The 25,710-nt window shown below is 49.3% G+C and overlaps 1 protein-coding gene across 1 annotated transcript in view; it reads right to left on the bottom strand.

The window, feature by feature from the left end:
- Window positions 1–950: 950 nt before the first annotated feature.
- The window catches only part of HCN4 (hyperpolarization activated cyclic nucleotide gated potassium channel 4), a 95,440-nt gene continuing 70,680 nt past the window's right edge, over window positions 951–25,710 (bottom strand). The window contains exons 5-8 of the mRNA XM_018069917.2: window positions 18,192–18,338; window positions 16,660–16,900; window positions 14,803–14,967; window positions 951–5,312 (exon numbers count right to left, since the gene is read on the bottom strand). Of these exons, the coding sequence (XP_017925406.2) occupies window positions 3,703–5,312; window positions 14,803–14,967; window positions 16,660–16,900; window positions 18,192–18,338 (2,163 nt within the window). The 3' untranslated portion in view covers window positions 951–3,702. The remainder of the gene's footprint in view (window positions 5,313–14,802; window positions 14,968–16,659; window positions 16,901–18,191; window positions 18,339–25,710) is intronic.

A 25,710-nucleotide genomic window follows, 5' to 3' on the forward strand; every position in this document is an offset into this window, starting at 1 on the left:
GCAAAACCTGGACATGGGGAGCAAAAGGAAGGTTTCATAGGGAAGTTTAAGAGCTCAAAACTTGGATTTTGTTCTATTCCAACCTGGAAGTTTACATTTAAACATTACTTATAATTTTAAAAAAAAATTGGATGGGGCGGGACTAGCAACCCATTTCCTATATTGGAGTAATGGCATGTAAAATAAAAAAGCCTGGCACAGAAGTTAATTTTGAAAGGTAAAACAATGTTTTAGGGCCTGAACTTCTCTCATGGAAACACGACAACTGACCCAGCAGGAGTCACTTCCCAGAGAAGGTTTGGACACAGACTCCGAGAGGGCATTGCAGGAGTGAAATGAAAGCTGAGAGCTGAGGCCTTTTTACCTTCCTAAAATACATCAGCTCCTGACCTTGGCATCACCATCCACCTTAGTCTGAGACCTGGAAACTGCTGCTTCCTTCCTCCCTGCTTTGTCTGCTTCCTGTGGCAGTCCCTGTTCCAGGTTGTTCACATCTGCATCCTGCTCCTTGGGCCCTTCTCCACGGATCACAGTCAGCCAGAGTTGCCATGTCTGCCGCTAACGTGAAGGATTTCGTACACACATCTGCAAAACAACTACCAGATTCCTCCCTTGAATTGTTACAAAGTCAAGTGTAGGCAAAAGTTTTACACTTCTACTGGTCAATGGCTCAACACAGACTTCAGATGAGAATATGTGAGGTGGTCAACATGCTGCTAAAGCTCTGAAGACATCAGGAAAACAGAGACAGAAGTGAGGCAAAGGACTGAAATTCCACCCAAGGGACTTTTCTTCTTTAAACCTCATCTCATGTTGCCTGAAGTTCTCCACTTAAAGCAGACAGCAAGTCAGAGGGATGGGTTTTTCATGTTTTTATTTACTAAGGTTTTTATTGTGTGTTTTATATTGCAAACCCCACCCCTAGAACTCTTCCCTCCCTTCCCCCCAAAAGAAAACAAAAATAACAGTAGTAATAATAATAATAATAATAATAATAATAATAATAATAATAAATATAGTTCCACCTACTGAGACAAGCCTAGTGTTGACTGGGGTCCAGTCAGAATAACTCAATATTGGCTACTGCACTGCTAAGAACTGGGAAACCAAAGGAGATCCCCGTGAAACACAAAGCAAAGGAGGATGTTCAGCAGTGGTGATGGAACACACGTCTGCCAGAGCCAGCCCTGGGGGTCCTGTGCCCCCCTGTCTGAGTGTCCACGGGGCTGGGGAATTCAAGTACCAGTGCAGCAGTCACAGGACAGCCATCGAGCAGGGCTTGGCATTGCTGGGCTGGAGACCTTTCCTCCCTGCTTTCCCACCCCACAGCCAGACTCAGCTCCCAACCTCTCGAGATGCTCGTTCTAGGGGCCCTCCAGCACATGGGGGAAAAAGTTTGCTAAACCAAGTAGAAAACTGAAAAGGATATTGTGAGTCTTCCTTTTAGGAACTGCCTCATACCTTTGAAAATATGAGAGGGTCTGTGAGTCTGCTTCAATTCCTGTTTCAAGATGAACCTGTACATATTTGGAAAAGCAGGATCTATAGATTATAATTATCACCTGCCAATCAGTCCTACAGGAGGGTCAAAATCGACATGTATTTTAAAACTAGGATATATATATATATATATATATATAAATGTGTGTGTGTGTGTGTGCTTACATGTGTGCATAAATAGACTACATAGGTGTATAACTATACTATATATATAAAAGCATGTGTGTGTATATAGATAGATATATAAAATCTATACAAACACACACACACACACACATGCACCCCTCCCACCACACACACTCACACATATATAGGTGTATGTAGCTAGTAGAAAAAACATTTCTAGAGTTCCCCTGACCCTTTAAGGAAGACCAAAGCTGATTACATCTGAATTCTGAGCCACCAAAGCACGTTGAAGCAGGAGTGCCCAGGAATGCTGCAGCAACATTCGAGATACAGGCACATGTCAAAGAGTTTTGCAAACAATTTAGTATAAAAAACAACTGTCAGCCAGTGTTTTGGGGGTGGGAGGAGGTCAGAGAGGGAGTTTGAGGGACCTATATCATTACTGGGATAAGTTTTTGGCACTGCTGCATGAAGTCCTGCTTTCCCTCTGGGGACCCCATGATAGCTGGAAACAGAGGGAGGCTGGATGTCTTTCTAACAAGGGTTAGAAAAGTTGAGCACCTGACTCTTACAGTGAGGTGTAGACACCTCTTGGCCTAAGAAAAACTGAAACAGAGAAAGGATCAAAGTAACAGAAAAGGAGACATTCACTCTAGAGGTAAAGGCTGCATCTTCTCAGTGTGCACCCAGCGGCCCCTCACGCCCTCATCCCACTCTGACTGCCTTAGGGGAGCCCAAAAACTCCAGCTCCAGGTGCCTGCCAGGCCCCAGGTGTGTCCAGTGACGCTGCAGCTGCAGGGCCAGGCCAAAGCCCATCGGGTGCAGCTCTTATTGCTGGTGAAGTCAAACGAAGGATTTCGGACCCCCCGGCGGGGGGGAAGCACAGACCATGGCTGGCCAAATCTCTGGTCTAATCTGGTGTGAGTGGTGAAAACAGAGTTGCAAATCTGGAGGATTCTTGGCTGGGCACCAGAACTACTCTGGGTGCCTCAAAGCTCAAACTCCTCTAGGCTGAGGAGGAGGAGGGCAGGGGTGACTGCACCCCACTGCTCAGTCCTTTTCTAGTTCTCTTCAAAGCAGTCAGCCCATGGACACTGAGACAGTAACGTGGCAGGGGAAGGTTCAAGTGCTTTCCTTCTCCATCCCTCCCCTGGCTTTGCACACACACTTTCCAAACCATGGAGAGGCTGAAGTTTGGGCCTTTGTGCCAGCTTGAGGTCACTGCCTGGTATGCTGGCAGAGCCATGATTTTTCCCACTGCCCACATCCATGACAAAAATACAGAGGGGATAATCACTGCCCTCCTTGTGACCTACAAGGGACTGCTCCTTGTTCCCATCAGAGCATCAGTGGAGTCAGAAAGAGACAGTCTGAGTGAGGCCCGTCCGCCTGCTGGTCACCTTCATCTTCTTCAAGTGGAGTCCAAACCAAAACTTGGCCCTTGGGAAATCCCTAGAGGGGTCTGGAATAATGAAACTCCCCCCTCTTCTTGCTTGCTTTGCAATCTGAACACAGGAGGGAACATGGGAGGAAGGGACACCTTCTGGTGCTCACAGTGGGCCATCCACAACCCCCAGAACCAGGTGCTGCAGACCAGGGTCACAGCTGAGGCCAACCAGGGCTGTCCTAAAACACCAGCTACAGACCTGACCTGATGTCACCTCCTACAGCCCACGTCAACCTTGGATCTTTGTCTCAACAGGAAAACCTTTTTTTGGTGGCTTCTATGGCTGATCATTCACATGTTCCAGCTCAGGCACACGCCTCGCCTGTGCGTTACCTCGTTGGATTAAATTTGCTCATATCCTTTTGTTCCATGTATTAAAATATTCTATAAAATCAAGTGACCAAAAATCTATAGCTCTAAGAATACCTGGTTATCTTCTTTTTTTGTTGTTGTTGTTGTTTTTCATGTGTTTTTCTTTGTTTCTAAGCACAGTTAAACCTAAACAAACGAAATGGAGAAAACAAAGCGGGCGCGAGGGTGGGGGGGAAGGAAAGGGGAAAAAAAATGCTTCATGAACTCATCAGGAACTGAACTGCAGGGCTGACATAACCAGCTCTCGGGAGGAGTCCTCACAAATTGGAGGGCAGTTTGGATCTGACGGGCTCCAGATCCCCTGTGAGCACTATGGATTCTTTGCGCCCACCAGCAGTCAGAGGAGCAGCGCCGGCCCCGAACACCAGCGGGTGTGGCAAAGACCCTGAGGACATCTGCCGCGGCAAAGTCACACGCCCGGGGATCGAGCTACAAGGCTTCCCCAGAAGTCCAGTCCCTCCTCCAGGAAAAGGAGAGAAGCTAGAAACAGATTCTCTAGAGGAATGAGGAGAGCTGTGGCCCAGTGTCTGCGCCAGCTCCTGGGGCAGAGATGGCTGGGAAGCAGAGATCAGCTTGATGTCCTGGTTGAGCCGTCCCGGCGGCACCGGCGCCGTGCCTTTGGCCTGCAGGATCTGCGGAGGGGGGCTGGCGGGCTGGGGCAGCAGCAGCGAGCCGTGAGAGCCTGTGGGCCCGGCAGGGCCACTCTGGAAAGTTCTTGTTGCCACTGGGCTCTGACTGGGAGGACTAAGGCCAGAAGGGGTGTAACAGGGAGAGGCGACACCGGACTGTTGCAGTGGAGACACGGAGGCAAAGGGAGGCCGTTCTTGGTGGAGCTGGGCTATCGTTCCAGTTAAAGATCCTAATGCACTTGGATGTGTTTGGCACAGGCCTGAGGACGGCCCACCTGAGGCCTGTGCCAGCTGGCTTAGGCTGGAGGATGGAGAGTTGGAAGAAGGAGGGGGTTGGAAGTGATTCATTCCCCCCAAAGTCCCACTGCCCGAGAGCTGCTGTAACTGTCCCCCCTGCAGTGGTCTGGTGGTTGGCTGGAACTGGTTGAGAAGACTGGGGGGTGAGTTTGATGAGAGCTGGGTGAGGGACGTCGATGGGGAGCTGGTTGTGGCTTGCTGGAAGTGCCCAAATCCACTGCTGGAAAGGGCTGGCTGCTGTTGCTGTTGCTGCTGCTGTTGCTGCTGCTGCTGCTGTTGCTGCTGCTGTTGTTGCTGTTGCTGCTGCTGCTGCTGCTGCACCGGCTGAGCTGCACCTAAGGGTGATCCAGAAGGTGCGCTTTGGAACTGGCTCAGTCCCACCGAGGAGGTGCTGCTCAAACCCGGCTGGCTTGAGCCACCTGGAGGGGATCCCACCTGGAACTGGCCTAAGCCGGCGGCAGCTGAGAACCCTGCGAGCTGCTGGATGTGGAAGGAAGAGGACGAGGGGGTTTCTGCTCCGGGTGTGTGCAGCTGGGATGGAGTGCTGGAGGGAGAGCCGACGACAGAGGGGCCGGTCGATGGGATCAGGGACTGAAATCTTTTCAGCTGCCTGGGAGTCTGGTTGGATTGCTGCCCCAGGGAGCCCAGGACGGACACGGGTGGACGGAAGATGGCTGTGGGGAGCCGGGGGTGGTGGGTCAGGGCGATGGCCACGGACGTGGTGGCTGCTGCAGCCTGGAGGGGGGCCTGGATCAGCGGGGTCCAGATGACCGGGGTGGGTGTGGAGGCGGCGGCGGCGGCGGCCTGGACATTGTGAGCACAGTGAGCCATCTCCCTGTCGTGCTGCACGATCTGCTGGATGATCTCATTCTCCTGGTAGTTGAAAACACCCGAATTCAGGTCATGCTGGACTTTATGCAGCAGAATGGAATTCTTCTTGCCTGTAGAGAAAGTGAAGAGGGAAAGAGTCATTCTGGGATGTCAAAGCATGGGAGGCTTCCTCAAAGCTTCCTGCCAGACTTCCCTCGAATTGTTGGCACTGTCTCCTCTCCACTGTCCTCATGGGATCTGTGCATAGTCTCTCTGCTCCAGCAACAAGATGACAAACATCACATCTTCTGCTTTTGTGGTATGAATAACCTCAAGATCCCATCAAACTGAGCCCAGCAGGACACATATCCCTAGTTAGACAGTAAAGCCACTTTTGATAAGTGTGGCAGACTGGTAGCAAAGCTTATGGATCTGGAAGAGTCCTATCTTGCACCTCACAATCTAAGCTTCCATTAAAAAAAAGAGAATAAATCCTCAAAAATGTTAGTCCAGTGAAGTCTTCAGTTACTCTCCTTCAGTTACACCCTTTTCTCATCTGTCTCATGTGACTTGTTCACTCTGGAGTCAAATATGTGGGTTTAGTTGCAAGGAAATTTCTCTGTGAACAAGGTACAGAAGGACTTGATGATCTTGGAGTTCTTTTCCAACCTTAATGATTCTGTGATTCTCTTCTATGACTTTCTGTGCTGGAAAAGCTCAGCTGGCCCAGGTATGACCCTCAGACATCCTGCAGCTCCCATCCTGCCTGGCCATGCCCTTCTACTCCCAGCTTTAGGGAGACTGCAGGCCAGAAACATCATGTTCCAGCTGGCCCTCCCAGCCTGCAGCAAAGCATTAACTCAGCGCTTTGCCTTTGCAATGGGCTGGAAAATGTGGTGGAATGAGTTTGTCTGGCCTGGGAGTGCACCTGGCACTGAAGGGATGCACTCCTGGCCTGAAGGACAGAACCAGTCAGGCTCTGGGGAACCATTCAGGGCTATGTGGTAGGAAGAACACGCCGAGGGTTTTTCCTTTCCTTTACTTTCTAAAATCAAGCATTTATGACTTTGTAAAGGACGAGGTGTGGCCCTGGGTGCTTGCAGTGGGTTGAGCTGCACTGAAACGCTGCCAGAGTTCTGACCCTGGAGCTGAACTGGGACGTGTCTGTTGTGGGTGCTGGGATGGGATGCTTAATGCTTTTGTGTTTCACCTACTGCCTACCAAAAAAAAAATAAAAAAAAAGAACGCAGAAAGGCTTTCTTTTCTCATCTCAGAGCAAGACATCAGCCTGGGAAGGACACAGTCCTGAAGGCAAACAGGGTTCTGCGCTGCTAAAGTCGTTCCAAGGGCTGGAGAGCTTGTCTGCACTGGAAGTGCGTGTGTAGGGTATTATATAATGGCTGTTTCACTGTATGCTGCACTGGAACAACACTGGATACCCCTATACAGACAGATCCTGCTTCTACCCACAGCCAGGCACACCAGAGAGAGCATGAATGTCACCTTTAAACTGCATTTGGTAGTGAAAGGGAGGGAACGGTGCAGAGGGTCCTGCTGCACACACACACACACACACACACACACACACACAGAGTTATTTCCACCTGGGTTTTACTAGAATCACATACAAATAGGCTCACAAACTGCTGCTCAAACAGGAAGAGAGCATGGAGGGAAGACAACCTACCTCACTACAACTGGCAGGTAAGGGAGAGCGTGACCAGCACTGCTGAGCTAAGGAGGGGCTCAGGCTGCAGGTTTGTAATCACTCCCTTTCTGGAGCTGAAGGTACAAATCCCAGCATGTGGAATCTGTAGATCTTGCACCACTGCAAGGTCAGGATGTGGATGGGAGACATCATGCTGAGCTCAAAGCTTAAAAGGTGCCTTGCTGTATTTGCTGTCCTGATACTGGACAAATCCAGGCTGGGGAGGAACGGCCGGGGCAAGGGAAGGAGGAACAGCTCTTGAAAGGCTCAGTAGCAGCCACTGCTCTGTGTTTCCATCATTGCACCTCATTCCACTCTTCTAATTCCATGTCACCTGGCTTTGGCTCCTGATTTGCTCTGTGTGCTTGACTAGGCCTGGAATTCCCAGTGCTGCCCTGGATTCCGATGGGAAGCACAGTGATGTTATCAGAGCTCCCGGATGGGAACTGGTGTTCCCATGGCCTGAGCTCCTGACTACACACAGGGAGCTCAACAGACTGGTTTCCTTGGCAGGGTACTGAACAGAGAGCATGCTAATGTTTTCCAAAGGTGCCTAATATTCACCGGAAATGGTTTGATCAAAGCTCCTTAACTTTGTGTCAAATCCATAAAGTAATACCAGTAAAATACTTGGAATTATTATTTTTGTTAGTTTTTAAAACAGAGCACTTCATTTTGCCTTTGAAATTACATTACACTTTACTGTTTTCCTGAGCCCAGCTTGTATCTATTAACTGTTTCATTAGATCAAATTTTTCTCTTCTGTTTTGCCAAGAAAATATCAAATTTCTCCTCCAGAACACTGTAGAAAATTACTGAAAAATGTTCTCTCAGCTATTGAAGGGGAGAGGAATTTTTCAAAATCATTTTTCCAAATTGTAATTGGTTGGCAAACTGAAAAATTAATTGGTTCCACCATTCTAATGAATTGCATCATTTACATGATATTTCCACACGCCAATGTAAGTCCTATTAGTTGCTTCTGGAGAAAATCCTCCTTCCAAGCAGCACCAGATGAGAGCAGGCACAGAGCAGAGTCCTGGTGGGACAAATACATTTCCCTGGCAGGTCTGACTAAGGAGCTGCATGAGACATAACCCAGCAGTGGAACAAGGGACTGGGAGTAACTTTGCCTGGGCCAGTGGTTCTGAGATTATTCCTCCTCCTAATCTTATCTATGAAGCTGCTTCAGTCACAAATTCACTTCCCTGCTCTGGATTTGTTGTCCCAGCCCCTGCCCAGAGGGAGAGCAGAGAGCAGCACTGAGAGGGCTGATGGTTGATGAGTTTGCTCTGTGTAACCCTCGCTGAAATGAGGTTCTGCAGCTCCCAGCTCTGCTCAGCCACCCGCAGGGAGCCCTGTGTTCTTGCTAAACCAGGGAGAAGCTTCATCAGGAGAGAGGAAAAGGGACTCTGTTCCCTTTCAATCTAATCAGGGAGGCTCTTTGTGACAGTTTGTCCTTCTGTGTTGTTTATCCTGCAGAAATTACAGTGCTGAGCAGAGTTTAAGGTACAGAGATAAATAATCCACCCAAATCTCACCCCAAAAGCGCTACACAAACCCACCGGGATGGCCCAGAGCTGGCAGAGGAACCACCTGCAACCACCCCATGCACCACCTCCCCTCCCTTGCTTTAGAACTCCCTCTGGGGTCTAAAAACTCCCTGTTTTCCTCACTGCAACAATGAGCTAAATATAGGGGGAAAGGAAGATATTTAGAGCCTTGAGGATGTTCACAGCAAAGCTACTGGTGCTTTGAAGTGGAGTGAGGTATGTAAAATTATGGAAACGAAGCAAACAGATGTTGCTCCCTTAATTAAGAACTGCAAAGTCAGATTTTCCTCAACTGTAGATAGCACACAAAAGAACAGGGAGAAAGGCTCATGTGATTTCATAAAAGGAGCCAGCACTCAACAATAATTCTTCCATCAAATAATCAAAATTAGCTTTCTGTTGTTAAAATTCTGCACAGACACAGGGGAAATTAGCTGTGACTTTTTGTTCAGTTTTCTTTTCAGCTCTCTCTAAGCCCACTGGCTGCAGTTTAAGAATTCAGGTCACTAAATTGCTTTCTGAATTTGCATGTATTTGAAATAATCTCACTTTATTAGGCTGCCTTATGCCCTGGCCTGCTGTCAGAGTGGCTGCCCCCACCACACAGTTACTTCTTTCAGGTCTTCACTCATTATTCATAGGCCTCGTCCTAAATGGGCCCTTGGTTGCAGCACATCCCAGCTTTGCAGGGGGTCTCTGCCCTCCCTTCCTTGGGTCACTGGTGTCCTGTGGGAATTCAGCCTGCTGCCACCATCCCCAGAGGGGCATCACAGAAAACCCTGGACACACTCAGTGACTGGCACTTTGCCACGGCTGCTCCCCTGCCCCAGGGAGACTCCTCTGCACTGGGACTGTCCTGGCTGGGAGGTCTCATTGCTCCAGCTCCTGCTGCTGCCTTAGAGTCCATGTAAACAGGGAAATCGGCTGGAACAGGGAACTCAGAATAATTCTTAACTCCCAGTCCTTCCCCGTCCCAGCCTGACCTCTCAAGGTAAGTTAACCCTCACTGAACTGCACTTACTGCTGTGGGAAGGTTTCTGCCTGGAATTGAAGGAGCTCCTGGAAAAGAGCTCAGCAAAGCCAGCTGGATCAACTCTAGGAGCATACTCAGAGGAGTTCAGAACACGTAAACCTGCTCTGGAAACTGCTCCAGATTAACTTCCCTGAGAGCCATGTAAATCCATGGCACATGGGGGTGTGAGCTCTTCCACACCCAAGGCAGCAGCCTCTGCATCCCACACCTCTGCTTCCCTCTTGCTAAAGCTGCATCCTCTGAACTTGGATGGTACATTTCAAATGGACAATTCCCTATCTTCCCAAGTGGAAATCTTCCCTCCCAGTACAGCTCAGGCCTGCCAGTACAGCTCAGGCCTGCCACTGATTGCTTCTCCTCTTCCATAAACCAAACAGGTATCTGTCAAAATATGTGGTATCTCTTTTAACAGACAGAATGCAGCCAAAACTGCTGCAGGTCAGATGACACACAGTGAATAATATTATCCAGTGAATCTCATCACAGTTAAACAGAATTCAAAATAAACAGAGCTCTTCCCTCCCACTCTTCACATTTATGCCCATCATACTGAGCTTTGCAGAGAAATAAACTGAATATGCAGAGCTGGGTAGAATGTGAATATCCATGAGGGGAGAAGAGCTGTGTCATTCTGGAGGGGCTGTGGTGCCTGTGGTGCCTGAGGCAGTGTCCTGGCTGCTACTTATCACTGGAGACTGAAGCCAAAGAGTTCTCCTCAAGTGGCACAAATGCCAAAGCTCCTGCACTCAATCTCAGTGCCCTGCTGGAGCTGACAGCTGTGACAGGGACACACTCTGGAAGACTCTGGACACTCTGGCACTGGTTTTCTGTCAGTTAGGTGCTTTGCAGTGTGGGTGGTTGCAGAGAGCTGCTGGAGTGCCTTCCAGGCAGGAAATGTCCCCTGAGACTAGAGGTGTCATTGGTAAGCAGGTCCTACTCCATGTAATTAAAAAGAGGCTTGAAAATTATTTACAAAGGTGTTGGAATGGTAAAATGTTATCTGAGCAGATGTTTTATTTCAATGCAGGTAGCAAAGATCAAAGTTATTGATGAAGTCAAAGACAGGTCTCCTGAGATCTCATCACCACCCCCAACTGTTCCTTCTCTTGGGGTGTCTTGGGCTTTGTTTTCCTTCTGGAGCTGCATGAGAAATGGCACTTCATATTCAGGTGAACAGGGGTGCCAGTTCACCTTAATTAAGCTGAAGTAATTTACATTCCCTCGTGGCTGGTGAGTTACTGATACCTTTCCTGAGGCTAAACAGAAAATACTCTGAGTCTGGGCCTTCGCTTCCAAAGAAAAAGAAATTCAACTGTTTAGCTCCTGCTTAAGTCGAAGCTCACACATTCTCCCACTGCATACCTGGGCCACAGGAACTTTTATCCTTGCATCACCTGTGCCTGTATCAGCAGCTTCAAAAAAGAACTGTGTATGTATATATATACACACACATATATATGTATATAAATAATCATGCTCCTCTCACATGTGCAGCTCTTTGGGGGTTACTCACCTGTGTGCAGTAAACAGATCTGGCACTTCAGTGTGGATACAGTGTAAAACTGATGCTGAGCACACCTTGTTTTATCTATCCACATTTCAGCCCCTTTCTTTCCTTCATGATCTCACCCGGCCCCTGCCCCAGGGGAGCAGCTGTGAAACACTCCCAGCTCCACCTTTTAGTATTATTTTCCCTGCAGGAGTGATGAGGAACTGAGGCACGGAGCAAAGGCAGGACAAGGACAAACAGGGAATCTGTGGCAGAGCTTGGCAGCGATCCCAGCTCCTCTCATCCCCAGCTCACCTCCCCTCACACGGGCCAGCCCAGTTCTGAGCAGCAGATCCCAGAGGATTAGTCAGGATTGGACAAGCAGGGCTGCAAACCCAACAGGATTGCAACTGCAGAAGTGGGATCACGAGCTGGCAGTCAAAAAGTTTGGGAACAGCTATTTTTGTGGCTTGTTTATGTGACAAAGCTTTTAAAACTTCTACCACTGTAGTATCTTGAACAGAACACTCTCATACTGCAATAATACCATAAATTATATTTAGAGACTGGAATTGTGTTGTCTTGGCTTTCCTTTGTTTTTTTAGCATCTGCAATGCCTGGAGGAAACACGAGGCATCTTTAATCCTGAGTTAACTGGCATCCTTGTATCAAAACATATGCAAGTGGCATTCAAAATATATGCATTCCAAACTATGTGGCAAAAAATTCTTGATGAAAATGAAAAAAACACCTTCCTCTGGCTTGAGGGATGCTTTCAGCTCTCACCAGTGACCTTGACAGGGATGGTGAGAACCTAATGACAGGCATTTATGGTACTTATTACAGCACATTGAACAGTGGAAAATAATTGTCCCCCGATATCTTGTGAACGCATCAGTGAACTTTGATTTGACAATACTCACGGCCCGTGCTGGATTTACTTTCAATGAACATTTAAGTGGTTGTGTTTTACAAGTGCAAATACTTGTGAAAATCTAATTTTAAGCTTCAATGGTCACTGAAAGCCAGTTTCAAAGGCAGTCAGGAACAGAATGATGCGACTTACGTAACGGAGGCATCACAAACTGGGACGATTCACAAACACTGTCAGACAGAGACTTACTCACTGGAGAAATCACAGAATCATTTCAACACACAAATGCTATAGAGAATTTTACAGCTTGGTCAAGAAGAAGAAAGGGAGGCTGATTTAATCAGTGATAAAATGATTATTAACGAGTGATCAGCCTAATTTCTCTGAGTGTAAATCTTCCGACCCTGAGCCTGTGGAGTGTTAAGTGTGATATTGTGCAGGTTGAGGAGTTTTTAGAGTCTGAAGTTACTGAGACTTAAGCAGGGCCACAGATCTTTGCAGAATCCCAGCCTCAGTCAATTCCTGCAGACTAATCCCTCCCAGTCTTTGAAGAGCTCTGCAAGTACAAACACCTGGGGAGCTCCTTCCCCAGCCATGCAAGGCACAGGCAGGATGCCGGTATCAATTCCCATGACTAGCAGAGGTTAGAGGACACACCAACACAGAGGGGCTGCAGGAAGCGGTGGGGGCACAGATCAGGGGGCACTGGCCCTTCTCCTCCCCCCTCTGCCCACCCACAGGCTTCCAAACTGCTTTTGCCCTGCTAAGGGAATGCCTCATCCCACCTCCAGTCAACCAGCCCTGCTCCTGGTGCTGCAAGGGATGAGGCCTCACCTGCTCATCCTGCTACCTCGACAAGCTTAGACCATGCTTTCCACACCCTCCAACAGCAGGTAATCCCACAAACATTGGGATGAGATCTTCCTCCCTGCTTTCTCGATTCCTCACTGCACAGGGGGAATATTGGATGGATCTTATCCTGGTACCAGAACAGTGACAGAGCCCTCTGAGCCACTTCGTGTGCTCACTGGGGCTTGGGCTTCCCAAGGACATGCTGCCACCCGGGTAGAAGGGAGTTAGTGGATTGCACCACTGACTTGGAAAGAGGCTCCCATTTGCTTCCATCTTGTGTACAGCTCCCAAGCAGAACGTGGCAGGAACCAAAAATATGGTCCCACTTCTGTTCATATCTGGCTTTCAAAAACTGTTGTTCCTCGACTTTAGCCCTCCAGAATGATCCCTCCACTTTTAGTGAGTCTCAGCAGATGCAGGAACTTTGGATTCCTTCAAAGGTCCATGCTGTTACTCAGCTACTGCACTGCTCTGTCTGCATGGTGCACGTTCCAGGGGAAGTGAAGAAATGCCTTATTTATAAAGACAGGGATTTCCATGGGATCTGCCAGTTTCAGTAGGGTGCACAGAACTCCCTTAGGCTCCTTGGGGCAATTCCAGCTAAAGAGTGCTGGGCACCACGGGGTTCAAAAGGGTTATGGAGATGCTATTTTGCAATAGAAGGTGTAAGGTTGAGAGAACAGAAAACAACCGAGTTTGATTGCCAGGGAAACAAGGATAGCAGTAGGATTTTCAATGGCATAGGGACTGATGTTGTTTCAGGTCAGCAGAATGGCAAAAGGAAGGGGGGCGATGTCAGGGCTCTGCACCAAAGGGCCTGTTATTCCAGTTGCTCTGTGTCACCTTCTGACCTTATGTTGACATTTTGCAGCTGCCTGTGGAACGGAATTTCTCCTTGGGGAAGAAGCATGTGAGGTTCTTCAAGCTGTTTCAGAATTGTCCATGAATTTCATGGAAGTTATGTGTGCAGCAGGCACAGAGCAAAAGGCAAGAAGCACAGGATGCCCTGGCCACCTGTATCCACAGTCCCAGAGAGCATCAGGCTGGGAAGCTGAGCAGCACTGACCACCCAGACCTGGAGAACCTGAGATAAAGCCGAGCTGGCCCATCCCTGGATGTGCCTGACATTACATTTTCTCCGTGCATTTACTGTCTAATTTAAATAACCCAAGTGATGGGCTTATTGCCACTTACACCAGGGCCTCATTAGCGGGGGCTTTGCCAAATTACATATTTAGCTCAGAACCTTTTCCTCAGGGGTCACACTTTCTGATTTGCAGCAGGTAATGAGATGCACTGAATAAAATGTTCCTGGCAGGAAAAGCCCCAGAGGCGCTGCACCCCTTGCTGGGATGCCAGGTTATTCCCTACCCCCCTCACCCCATTATGCTCCTCACCTTCTGCATTGTACTCAGACCTCCACTGACCTTTTCCATTCAGAAAGCAGAGAGATGGATAATAAGAGATGCATAATAGGCTAAAGAAGTTAGACTGGGAGTCCAAAATACTCAGTCCCCAGCTCTGCAGCCCTCTTGCATGACCTTGCATAAGTCACTTAATCTCTGTGTTAAACGCATCTGGTTGTGACCAAGGAATTTTATCCTGGTCTCCTGTAGTTACACAGGATGTTTTCAGCACAGGTTATGTCTCCCACAGGACAGAGAGCATCCTGGGATGGCATCCTGGGATGGGTCACTATGAGCTGTAACAACCACAGAATCACAGAGTGGTCTGGGTTTAGGAAGGACCTTAAAGCTCATCCAGTCCCACCCCTGCCGTGGGCAGGGACACCTTCCACTATCCCAGGTTGCTCCAAGCCCCGTCCAACGTGGCCTTGGACACTTCCAGGGATGGGGCAGCCACAGCTTCTCTGGGCAACCTGTGCCAGGGCCTCTTCACCCTCACAGGGAAGAATTTCTTCCTAATATCTAATCTAAACTTACCCTCGGTAGGTTTAGATTATGGGGCTCCTTGAGGGAGCTGAAGTCAGACAGGGAGAGACAGGCTGGGATCTCCTGCAGTTCACAACTCAGCAAAGGAACTAAGGACCGAGCCTGGAGGTGGGTTGCCAAGGCAGCAGGTACAGAAGGAGACTCTCACACCTGTACTTACCAATTCTGTCCAGCCTGTCCAGAGCCACGGTTTCAAAAGCCCTGCGCATCATGGGGTACTCCTCCAGCACCTCGTTGAAGTTGTCCACGGACAGGGAGTACAGGCGGCAGTAGGTGTCGGCTCGCACGCTGGCCGTGCGCCGGCCCCGCGTCAGCAGGCAGATCTCTGCAAGGACACAGCAGGCTGGCACAGGGGACAGGGGACAGGCACACCCCCTGCACTGACCCTCACACCCAGCCTCCTCTCCAGCTGGGCTCCACCTGCTCCCCCACCGAAAACACGGCCAGTGCTAATCCCCTGCCTGGGCACCACCATTTAAAAATACCAGGGGCTCCGTTGTGGCAGCTGCCACACACAGCTGCACCTCGGGGATTCTGCTGATCTAATTAGCTGGGCAAGTTTTGTTATGGTGGATTATCAAAGATACCATTTGTGCATTCCTACTGGAGGAGCTGTCTTTCTCCAGCTCCTTGTGGGCACTGGGAGCACAAGGTCAAGCCGTGTCTCATTGAAGCTGATTCTCTCTAAATTTGTAGTAAAGGCTCTGTGCTGTCATGTGCTTTTGGTGCCTGGGTGTAATTTTGATCCTCACACCTGGAACATTTGTCTTTTCACAGTTTTCAAAGATTTTTGGGGATATACCACATGCTTACAGACTGTCAGGGAGAGCCACATTAATGGCACCTCAATATTGAGGTGTAAATACTGTATTTACACTGCAGTCATCCCCTCCTCCTCGGATGCTCAGCTCTTACAGAACAGAAAGCTCTTGATTCAACTACAGCTCCTGGAACACTCAACAGAGAGCTCCCAAATCCTGCTTTTCCACTGCTTACACAGAGTATGGGTAGCTGAGACAGGCACTTCAAGACAGCTGGTGTGACCTAAAGCCTGACAGTGCTCTGCTTTCTGCGTTATGTTGGGTGTCAATCCACCAGCACCATTCCTTGGATTCATGGTAAGTGTACCCCAAAGAGTTGTGTGTATGGTATCTACAACACAGGGAATGTCATGGGCGATTTCAATCCAATCTGTCAGTCAGGGTATCTCTGTAACTCCAAATCCCAGCTTGCAGACATGCAAAATCCTTGTACTACAGGGAAGTGCAGAGAGGTTGTTCCATGGGAACTAAGAGTAATAGGAGTGTGGGCAATGCATGACAGGGACTTTTTAGAGAAAAGGCCTCACAGAAGGGAAGGAAAGGCAGGTTTCATCCTCCTCCTCTCAGCAGATCATTAATGGTGGTGCATTCAGTGCTTGTACCACAACATTCATCTACCAGAGGACTACTTGTCTCAGGCTGTATGAGCTCTCTATGGGGCTCTGACAGGAGAGGGGTCTTTGTGTTACCCATGAGCAACATCTTAAATCTTTTCTGACCTCATGCTAGTCCCAGAACTCTGCTGCTGACACATTTTGCCTGCCTGCTGACCTTCCTGATTTTGCTGAGCCACAGGCTGGGGAGATGATGGACTGTGTTTTTTCCTCCATGTCTATCCAACACTTCGTGTGGTAGATGCCAGACAGCAGGACTAGGCAATACTACAAATGTGCCTGGAGATTTGAGAATGGGCCATTTTTTACCTTTAGGTTCTCAGCTTCACTGATCTGTCAGTATTTGGGACCTGCAAGAACAAACCTCCCTTCTCTGTTTTGTTATTTATTATCTGGACTGCTGCAGTGCCCACGAGCCCCAGTCACCTCCCACTGCACCATCTCCTCTCTGGGAAGCTGCAGGGCAGGTGAGATGAACAGACATGGAGGAGGAGGTGCCTGGGGTGTCAGTCCCATGTGGTACCACCCCTGTGTGCCCAGGACAATTTAGGGAATGCATGAGCATAGCAATGGGTGCCGCACCTCCGAAGTAGGATCCGTCGGCCAGCTTGGTCTCCTTGTTGCCCTTGGTGAGGACGCTGACCACGCCGTGCTGGATGAAGTACATCTTCTTGCCGATGGTGCCCTCCCGGATGATGTAGTCGCCCGGCTGGAACACCTCAAACCGCAGCTTGGTCAGCATGGACGTCACAAAGTTGGGGTCTGCGTTGGCAAACAGGGGCATGGAGGCCACCAGCTTCCGGCAGTTGAAGTTGATGATTTCCTGGCCATGGTGTGATGTAAACGAGAGAGAGAGATGGAGGGAGAGGGAGAGGGAGAGGGAGAGGGAGAAGAGATGGGACAGGGAACAGAAAGGACACACATATGTTTAGTCAACATCTAATGACCTATGGACATCCCCTACTTGACCTGTGCATTACAAAGTGGGAAGAAAAATGCTGTTCCCTTGGTGTGGCTCCCCCAGTGCAGGCTGGAATGGGCTCTGGATGCTGGGGAGCTGGAGCTGACAGCCCGACACCGTGCTCCACTGCCTTGATTCCTGTGCTTCCTCTCTGAGCAGGGACAGCACTCCCAACCTCCCAAACACACACAGTGTTCTTCTTTCTGCAGGAAACCTTGGACTGCGAGAGCTGCAGAGCACTGGTGAAATGCTCTTTGAAACAGCCCAGGGCTCCTCTCTGGGAAGATGTCATAACTCACCTTGGCAGCCCCACGTTCTCTGCTGCCCTTGCTTGTCAGTGAGATATTAAACTGCACAAATGTGCTGAGGCATTGGGAGAAAGAATTATCCTGTGCAGACTGGGACAGTGTCAGGAGAGGGGAGGGAGAGGAGCCACCAGTCACTGGGGCACGGGCTGGATCATCAGCCTTGGCTGAAGAAAACCCAGCTCAGCTGTTCAGCTGTCACACAGCAGACGGGCTGTGTCTCTCCTGTGGCTCAGTGTCACTCGGGGGGTGTGACAGCACAGGAGCTGCTCTGTGTGTGTCAGCTCAGACCCAGAGAGTGGCAGAAAGTGATACTGAGTAAATCACCTCAGCACAGCACTCCCCAGCCACACAGGGAAGGAGCATATGGATGACTGGAGCAGGAAGAGATCTGGAGAAGCATCTGTCATCTCCTCACTGGGAGTTTTAGAGGGTTGCCCTTTGAGACTTTGGCAAAACTACTTTTAAAACATGGCTGGCATTTTCTCAGCTCTTCTCTCTCCCATGGAGATACATTACAGGGGGAGGAATACAGCAGAAAGACCCCTCCTCGAACTTGTGGGTGACATATTGCTGACATTCCAGGGAGAACCTGCATTGCCAGGCTTCAGCTGGGGAGGGGGGCTTCTGTAAAGACTTCTTTGATTTGTGGGCCCTGCTAGGAGGCCCCTCCTTCCTTTGCCTCTGCCTGCTGTCCCAGCTGGTGGATGGGGCACAGACGAGACCAGCACACCACGCAGAGTTTTAGATAAACACACAAAGTGGGAGCTTGCTGAGACACTGCACCAGGAGCTGCCCAGCTGCCCAGGGTGACAGGAAATGCAGTGCCCACTCCCTGCCCTCCTCACCTCTCGCAGGGGCTCGCTCAGCTCCCCCAGGATGCTCTCCTCATCAAACATCTTCCCCTGGTACCGGTGCTCGTAGTAGTCGTGGATGCGCTGCCGCATGTCCGCCGGGAGCTTGTGGAAGGACATGTACTGCTCCACCTGTTTGTACTGTGCAGGGAGACAGCAAGGGCAGGCATTACCAGGACATGCAACAGATGGTCCCTGCTCATGGACCACCCCCACACCTGCTCCCTTCACACCAAGCCAGGCCCAGGAAGGTAAGTCTGATGGAGGAGAGAGCAACTGTCTGACTCCAAGGGGAGTTTGCAGGCTTGGCTCTCATATTCCCCAAGTGACTGCCCCACGTTTTAACTCTTAAACTTATCCTCGGCCAGTTACCCTGTGGAGACAACTCCTCACTCCCTGGGTGTGCAGCAGCCCAAGTGCCTGTCCTCCCCTGGGAGCAGAGCTGAGTAAGGAGTGCTCAGCTGGGAATCTCCTCTGAGGAAACAGTGCTGAGCAAAGACTGTCCAAACCCTGTGCAGGATGAGAGCAAGGAAAACACAACGTGCCCCCAGAGCAGGTTTCCCATGCCACACAGCAGAGTGGTGGCCAGGGTGTGACCTGGCAGGGACGTGCAGCACCTCAGGGCATCACTGAGGACAGGACTCACTGTACCAGGGGCCACAGGAAGCAGAGAACACCTGCCCTTGGGTGTGCAGTCACAAACTGAAGGACACACAGAGGACCCAAATCTGAGTTATTTGTCTGAAGCTGCAGTACTTGTGGCCTGCTGTTCCCCCCTCTGTCTGCCCTGCCATGATGGCACCTTTGCTTTCCCATCTAGGGCTGCACAGGTCCTGATTTTCCTCCCCTTTCCTGGCTCCTGTTGCCCCATGCACTCGCTCTGTCTAACCCATATTTCTACCTAATGGTTCATGTTTCCATTGTGTTAGAGTGGAATACAAGGACATGCTCTGAATGATGCCAGAGCAGGTTTGGGGGATGAACAGTGTTTTCTAAGAATAACTGACACTTCCTCAAGGGCACAGGGCTGTAAGTGGGTCCTCTTGCCCTGAAGGTGCTGCAGGGACAAGGTGGGTGCACTGCAATGGCCACGCTCCCTCTCACTGGCAGGAGTTCAGAACATGATCCTGAGTGTGTACCTGACAAAAGGACCGTGTTGCTCCTTTCCTATCCCTCTTTCCCCTCTTCTCCCTGATAAGTCCATCCCTGAATGTCCCTTTGGTGCAGCTTGAGCTGAAGAGCCTATTTACTGAAGTTGTGCTCGTTACAGCCGCTCCTGCACACCCCAGTTCTCTGCTCTGGTACAGCCTGTGCTGGCCCTGCCTCACATGCCAACAGCTCCATCTGCACCAGGGAGGGGAGGAATTGCTCTGAGAAGCCAAGGTGGCAGAGGGGACACTGGGGCTTTCCTGGCATTTCCAAAGCAGAGGAGCTGACTGTAAATATTCATGATCACTCCAGCCTGATCAAAGTCAAGCGAGTCACCCCGGGCAGAGCACTGGCAATGAACCCTGCACTTAATTATTGGGATTTTGGAGTTCTGCAGGGACTGGCAGGATGCTGTGTCAGGACAGGATATGCTGGGTGCTGGGAGGGAGAGAAGCAGGGAAAGGGAGTAGAAACCAGGGTCTCACATGTTGGCAACTCCTTGGCCTGACCCCAAGGAGAATTTTGCAAGTTATGCTCTTAAATGCAAAAAGTTTGGCTCAGATGCCTAAACACAGATGTGTCCTGCCACTGGAGATGCACTGCAGCATGAGACATCCATAAAACCTGTCAAACTGGACATGGGACAAGCAGGACACTCACCATGGAAAGGGAAATCATTAGGCACTAGCTTTTGCTGACTCAGGTTTATTAAATTTATCTGGATTCCACAAAGAGTTCTGCTTGCTTTAATGCTGCATTTTTGTTGAATAAATTATTTACCAAAATTATCACCCTATACCCTCAGTTTTAGTCCAGTGCCTTGAATTGGAGCACTGACCAGTGTCACAAGATGCCTCCCATCACCTGGTGCCAGCCCCCTGCCCTACCCGTCTTCTCTCCACCATGAGCCCTTGCTATCCATCTTCAACTGGCCTTTGCTTCTTGGGAAAAACACCCCCACAGTTCTCAAATTCACAAGCACAGCTTGGATGGGGTGACTGGGACTCTGCTTATTCACTACTGTACGTGGATTTATTGCTTTGTAACACAGAGCAATAAATTACTGCTCTGCAATGTCCCTGGGGCTTGTCAGATCCTCCTGCCACCGCTGTCCCCAGATAAGGCTCAGAGGGAAAACAGGACGAATTTCCTTCACCAGAAATAAAGGTGCTGCTTCTGATTAGAAATTAAAATCATGGTTATAAAAGAAAGCTGTAAAATAAGAAACCATCATTCTCTGTCACTGTTAACGAGAGGAAGGTATCTTGTCTCTCCTGCCTTTGCTATTGCTCCCTCCTCTCACCCAGCCAGCTGGAGGGGCTGGGGGCCCTTTAACTCCCGTGTGCAGAGATGGAGTCGGCAGAGATGCTCAGAAATGAAAGCATCAGTCCCTCTTTCTACATTTGATAAACTGAAGGTTCATGTGGGGTTTTCCCCTTTCCTTGGAGCTGCTCAGCCAGGCTGAAGGCCCCACTCCTGCAGGGTCAAGCATTTGGTACCGTGCACATCTGGCACTCTCTGAAGCCACTTCTTGCCCCTTTCTGTGCCTTTCAGACGTGGCCAGGCCTCCCCTGTCAGCCCCTTTCACCTCCTTCCTCCCTCATGCTTGTCTGCTCAGTCTCCCACTTGTCTCCATGTCCTCAGCCTGACCTGTGCTCAGAGATTAGTGGCCTCTCTGAGTTCAACTAAAAAGACTCATTTAGGAATTATTTAAATCTCTCTGAAGACAATCAAGTCCATTTAAATCCCAGCTCATTTTCTTAAGTCTGTTTTTCCTCAAATAAGCCCTTGAAGGAGGTATTAATATATCAAAAGGAAACCATTTAGCACAGTATTTTTGCTTCTATAACTGGCCACTTTTCCCTCGTTGCCTCACCACTCCCCTCCCCTTCTACCAAAGCTCAGATCACTCACAGTCCAAAGGGAACTAAATATTTTTAACTCCTTCCATGCCCTCAGTGCTCCTCTCTCAGGCAGGAATAAATCACTGGCTGAAGAGGCTCAACTATTTCCTTGTCCTAGTTCTGAATCAGACACATGGTGTGACTCTTGGGGTGTCCTGTGCAGGGCCAGGAGCTGGATGATCCTTGTGGGTTCCTTCCAACTCAGGAGATTCCAGGTTCTATGATACTGTTTGCATCCTTCTAGAAATAGGCTGAAATCACCTGGGACCAGGTTTCATTTCAATCTCAGTCTCCACATCCAAACTCCATGGAAGTAAGTCAACAGGAGATGCACTTGTGTAAGGAAAAGGAGGCTCCAGCAGAGCACATTCAATTCAGGGAAAGATTACAATGCTCTGACAGCATTTCCCATCCTGGTAGGACATACCCTGGGAGAGTGGATTAAGAGCCATAAGCAGCCCCTCTGACCAATGCTGGGACTCTCCCAAGTGGAATTTAGTGCTTCATAAGGGAAAGATCGAGTCATGAGATCCACCACACGAGGGTCTGGATGGGACACAGCTGCACCTCTGTTTTATTTTCTCTGATCTCTGATCAGGAGTAAAACAGTGCAGCTCCCCAGCACTCAGTAATCATCAAACCCACACAAATGCTGAGTTCTGGGGTTTTTTGTCTCTCAAACCATTCATATTCCCATGCTCAGGATTTATTCCACATCTTACTCAAAATGATCAGGACACATATTCTGGAGTTGCAGGAGGACTCCAGGAGCAAGTGGTTTAAGGGAGGAAAAGTGAAATTCTCTAATACAATAAAATCACTCTGACACTTCTGATGTGATCTTTGGTGGGTTTATAATTTTTTGCTCACTTTTATAATTTTTCTCTTCCTTCTTCCTGAAATTTTGCTGAGATCTGTAACTGGTGCAGTCTCCCACAGTTTATCCAGAGCCTGTGGGAAGACAGCTGGAGTGGCTGCATGGGAGGAGTTGGGGGAGATCAGAGTGTGGCACAGGCAAATTACAGCAGGTTGTTCAGGAGCCAGTGGTTATTTCAACACCACTTCGACCAGAACAGCTCAGACCACATTGAGCACAGCACCAAACATTATCAGTACTACTTCTGCTTTTTGATTAATGAGCTAAATTTAAAAACCAAGTCTCTCTACTCTTCAGCTTTGGAAGCAGTTTGCATTCTGCAAGAGCTTTATGTCCTGACCTCCTCCAAAGCCTGGGTTAACCTCTGTACCACGGCACTCAATAGTTTTGCCACCAGCAGATGACTTTTCAGTGTTACATGTCACCTGCTGAAAAGCCTGGGACACTCTCACCCTTCCTACCTGGTACCTTCAGAAATCACCTTACCCACAGTTGGGCTCCTTATCCCTCGCTGTCATACAAAGCTCATGGACACCAGCAGAAAGTTCCCAGAGCTTTTTCTCCACTTTCTATCCAACATTCATTCCTGAGGGTGCTCTAACCACCAGCTGCTGCAGCTGCCTCCCCTTGCTGTTCACCAGCACCTGTTCAGGCAAGGATTGTCTGAACAGATAATCCCATTTCTGGGCTGGGAGGTGGCAACAGGGTCACCAGTGAGCCTGATTAAACTCTTTTTACCTCATCCATCTTTGCTGCAAGCAATGTAAGTGTCTGCTCCCTTCGGGGTTCTGAGGAGAGCAGATCCAAGAGCTCTGGGACAAATCTCTTTGCATTAAATGTTGTGGGCAATGCCCTGTTTGTCTGCTCTTACAGGTGCTCAGACAGAAGGTCTAATCCTGTTCATCCCAGGAAGGTGGTGCAGTGGGGACTGTATTATGCACAAACTGTACCTCCCAGCTATGGAAACAGTCTGTTTTCCCTGGATAGCTCCAGCCTGGGAACAGCCCCTGAGGAGAAGGCCTCGTTGGGTTTGAGAGGTCACATACCAGCATTAGTCACTAGTCCAGCACAGGGCACTTTTGGACCTGGTCAGCCAGTCTCCTGAAACTCAGATCACAGGATATTTTGGATATGTCAGGTCGTGTCACTGGATCCACATATCTGGAGTGTGGTGGGGAAAAGGGACCAGCAGTACTTACATCACAAGAGCAGAACAAGGGAGGTGAAGTGAAATCTGTCACCACACAAAGGCTGGAGATGGGGACAAGGGAACAGTGAGTGTGTGCAATTGGAAATCAAGATTCCTGGGAGCAGCCTTCTGCCAGGAGAGCTGGCTCGGCGGGGAGGCTTCGCACTTCCACGGTGAGGTATTTATTTATTTATTTAGGTACAGTTCAAGTGCCAAAATTAATTTCAAAACTGATAATGAAGTTTGAAATCCCACACTGGGATCTGCAGAACTGCTGAGGCAAGAACACTTCCCTTTCCCTGACAAGGCAGGCAGGCCCTGTGCGTGCACAGACACTGCTCAGACCAGGCTCCTGTCAGCCGAACAGAACTGTCTGTCTGACTGCCACGCTCACAAATAAGATGTCAGAATCTGAGCTGTGACTGCAGTATATGATACATGTTATACTGCTTCAAAATGGGGCTTCTCTTAGTAAAACGTGGGCAAACCAAGTTCACCAATGAAATATTCCTCTGCGAGAATAAGAACTACTCGACCCCAGCTCGGTTAAGGCAGTTTGTACCATGAGGTATTTTTAAAAGAAACCATTAGGTCTTCATTCAGAAAACATTTCCATTTTATAATCAACCCCGGATTCTTTCATGAGAAGGATTAAATAACCTTAAAACAGTTGACACAAATTTCTGATTTTCTGGTTGAGATGAACAACTCATTATTCATAACACTCCACTGCCTATGTCTGACATTCTTACTGACTCTGCAAACCAGCCAGAAACCCCTGATCACAGAAAAAATACCCTGAGGCAGTGCTGAGACACCAGGCCCAGGCACATCAGAGGCTTAGAGACACAATCAATAAAGTACATCATTTATAAGCCTTGTTATCAACCGCAGATGCTTTGATTGACAGTAACATGGGACACGACAGCTCTCAGGCCACCTCTGCACAGACTGAGGTAACACACAACCAGTGCAGTCAGGACAGGATGAAGCAAAGCTCTCCAAACTTTTTCCAATTAGGAAATCTGATTACATTCTGCATTTGATTAAGTTTTCCAAACACCTTTAATTTCTGAAGTGCTGCACACTCTGTACCCTCTCCTTCACACACATTACCAAAGGAGTACAGGAGCTTTGCAGCTTTCCTGGCATCGGAACGGATGTTAGCTCGGGAGGGGACTTCTACAGAACCCCTTTGAACTCTAGGAATGTGGGAATGCCACCTGAGAACCTACAGGCACTTGGGAATGTCACTTCAAATCCTGCCCAGACTGGTAATGAAGTTTCCCCCCGCCAGCTTTGTGGCAGAGCAGGTGTGGGAATTCCGGCAGTCTGTTCCCAACTCCGGGCTCAGAGCAGCTGACACGAGTTACCTCAGTGTATCTGTGCCCTGCTGTCCCCCAGGCAGCCCTGGAGCCAGGAGAATTAATGCAGCTCCAGTACAGGGCTGTGCTCGGGTTAATTAGCTTGGCTTGAGGGGGAGTGGAGGGGGAGACTAATCAGCAAGGGCAAGTTGCCAGGCTAATGTGATTATCCTGCATCCAGGACCCCAGCTCAGATCTCTGCACCCAATTGCCTGCACACACCATTGGAGGCAGCTCAGAACACCAAACTGCACAGTAAACCAGCCAAAAGCACCAAGGCAGCTGTGAAGGGGCAGCTCCTTTCACCTGGTGCTGTGTGTCCAGACACACTGATTCAGTGAGGAAGAGGAAGAGGAGGAGGAGCAACAGAGGCACAGAGCACTCCAGCTCCCACCTACACCCTCCTGGCTTTTCTGACAAAAGCACATTAGGGATGCCCACTGCCAGGGGCTGGATCTGCACCTCAGCAATCAGCAGCACTTGACAGGTTTTCCTCACGTGAATTTGCCTAAATATTCTGAGGCTAATCAAACCTCGGACCTCCACAGCACCTCGCAGCTGTGAGTTCCACAGTTTCATTACAGACCATAAAATAGCCCAAATAACTCCTTAAACCTGCTGCCCAATAAGACTCTCTGCTGCTGGTCTCCAAGAAAGAGCAGGGACCTGAGCCTAGACAGATTCTCAGCTCTCACTGCAGGCACAAGCGCAGTGTCTGAATTCCCCTCCAACAAATACTGGTCCAACATCTCTAACAGAGATGGAACATTCCAGTTGTTATACTTCAGCCTTTAAAATGACTAAATTTTCCCCAATTACTCTTTGTTGAAGTCAGGCTTAAATGCTGATAGTTAGACAATAAAGTGCTTGGACAGCCAGACCATGGGATGAACTGTGGGAAGAAAGGCTGTGCTGATGGTTGGGCAGGGCTGTGTCAGGAACTGAGAGGTGATGTCACCAGTGCTCTGCAGGGTTTATAAAGTGACTCTCTCCTCAGCGTTACCTGCTTGTCCCCTTGCAACTGTGCTGC

This window comes from Manacus vitellinus, unplaced genomic scaffold (assembly GCF_001715985.3).
Source record: "Manacus vitellinus isolate BGI_N305 unplaced genomic scaffold, ASM171598v3 scaffold_16_pilon, whole genome shotgun sequence".
NCBI classification, from domain to species: domain Eukaryota; kingdom Metazoa; phylum Chordata; class Aves; order Passeriformes; family Pipridae; genus Manacus; species Manacus vitellinus.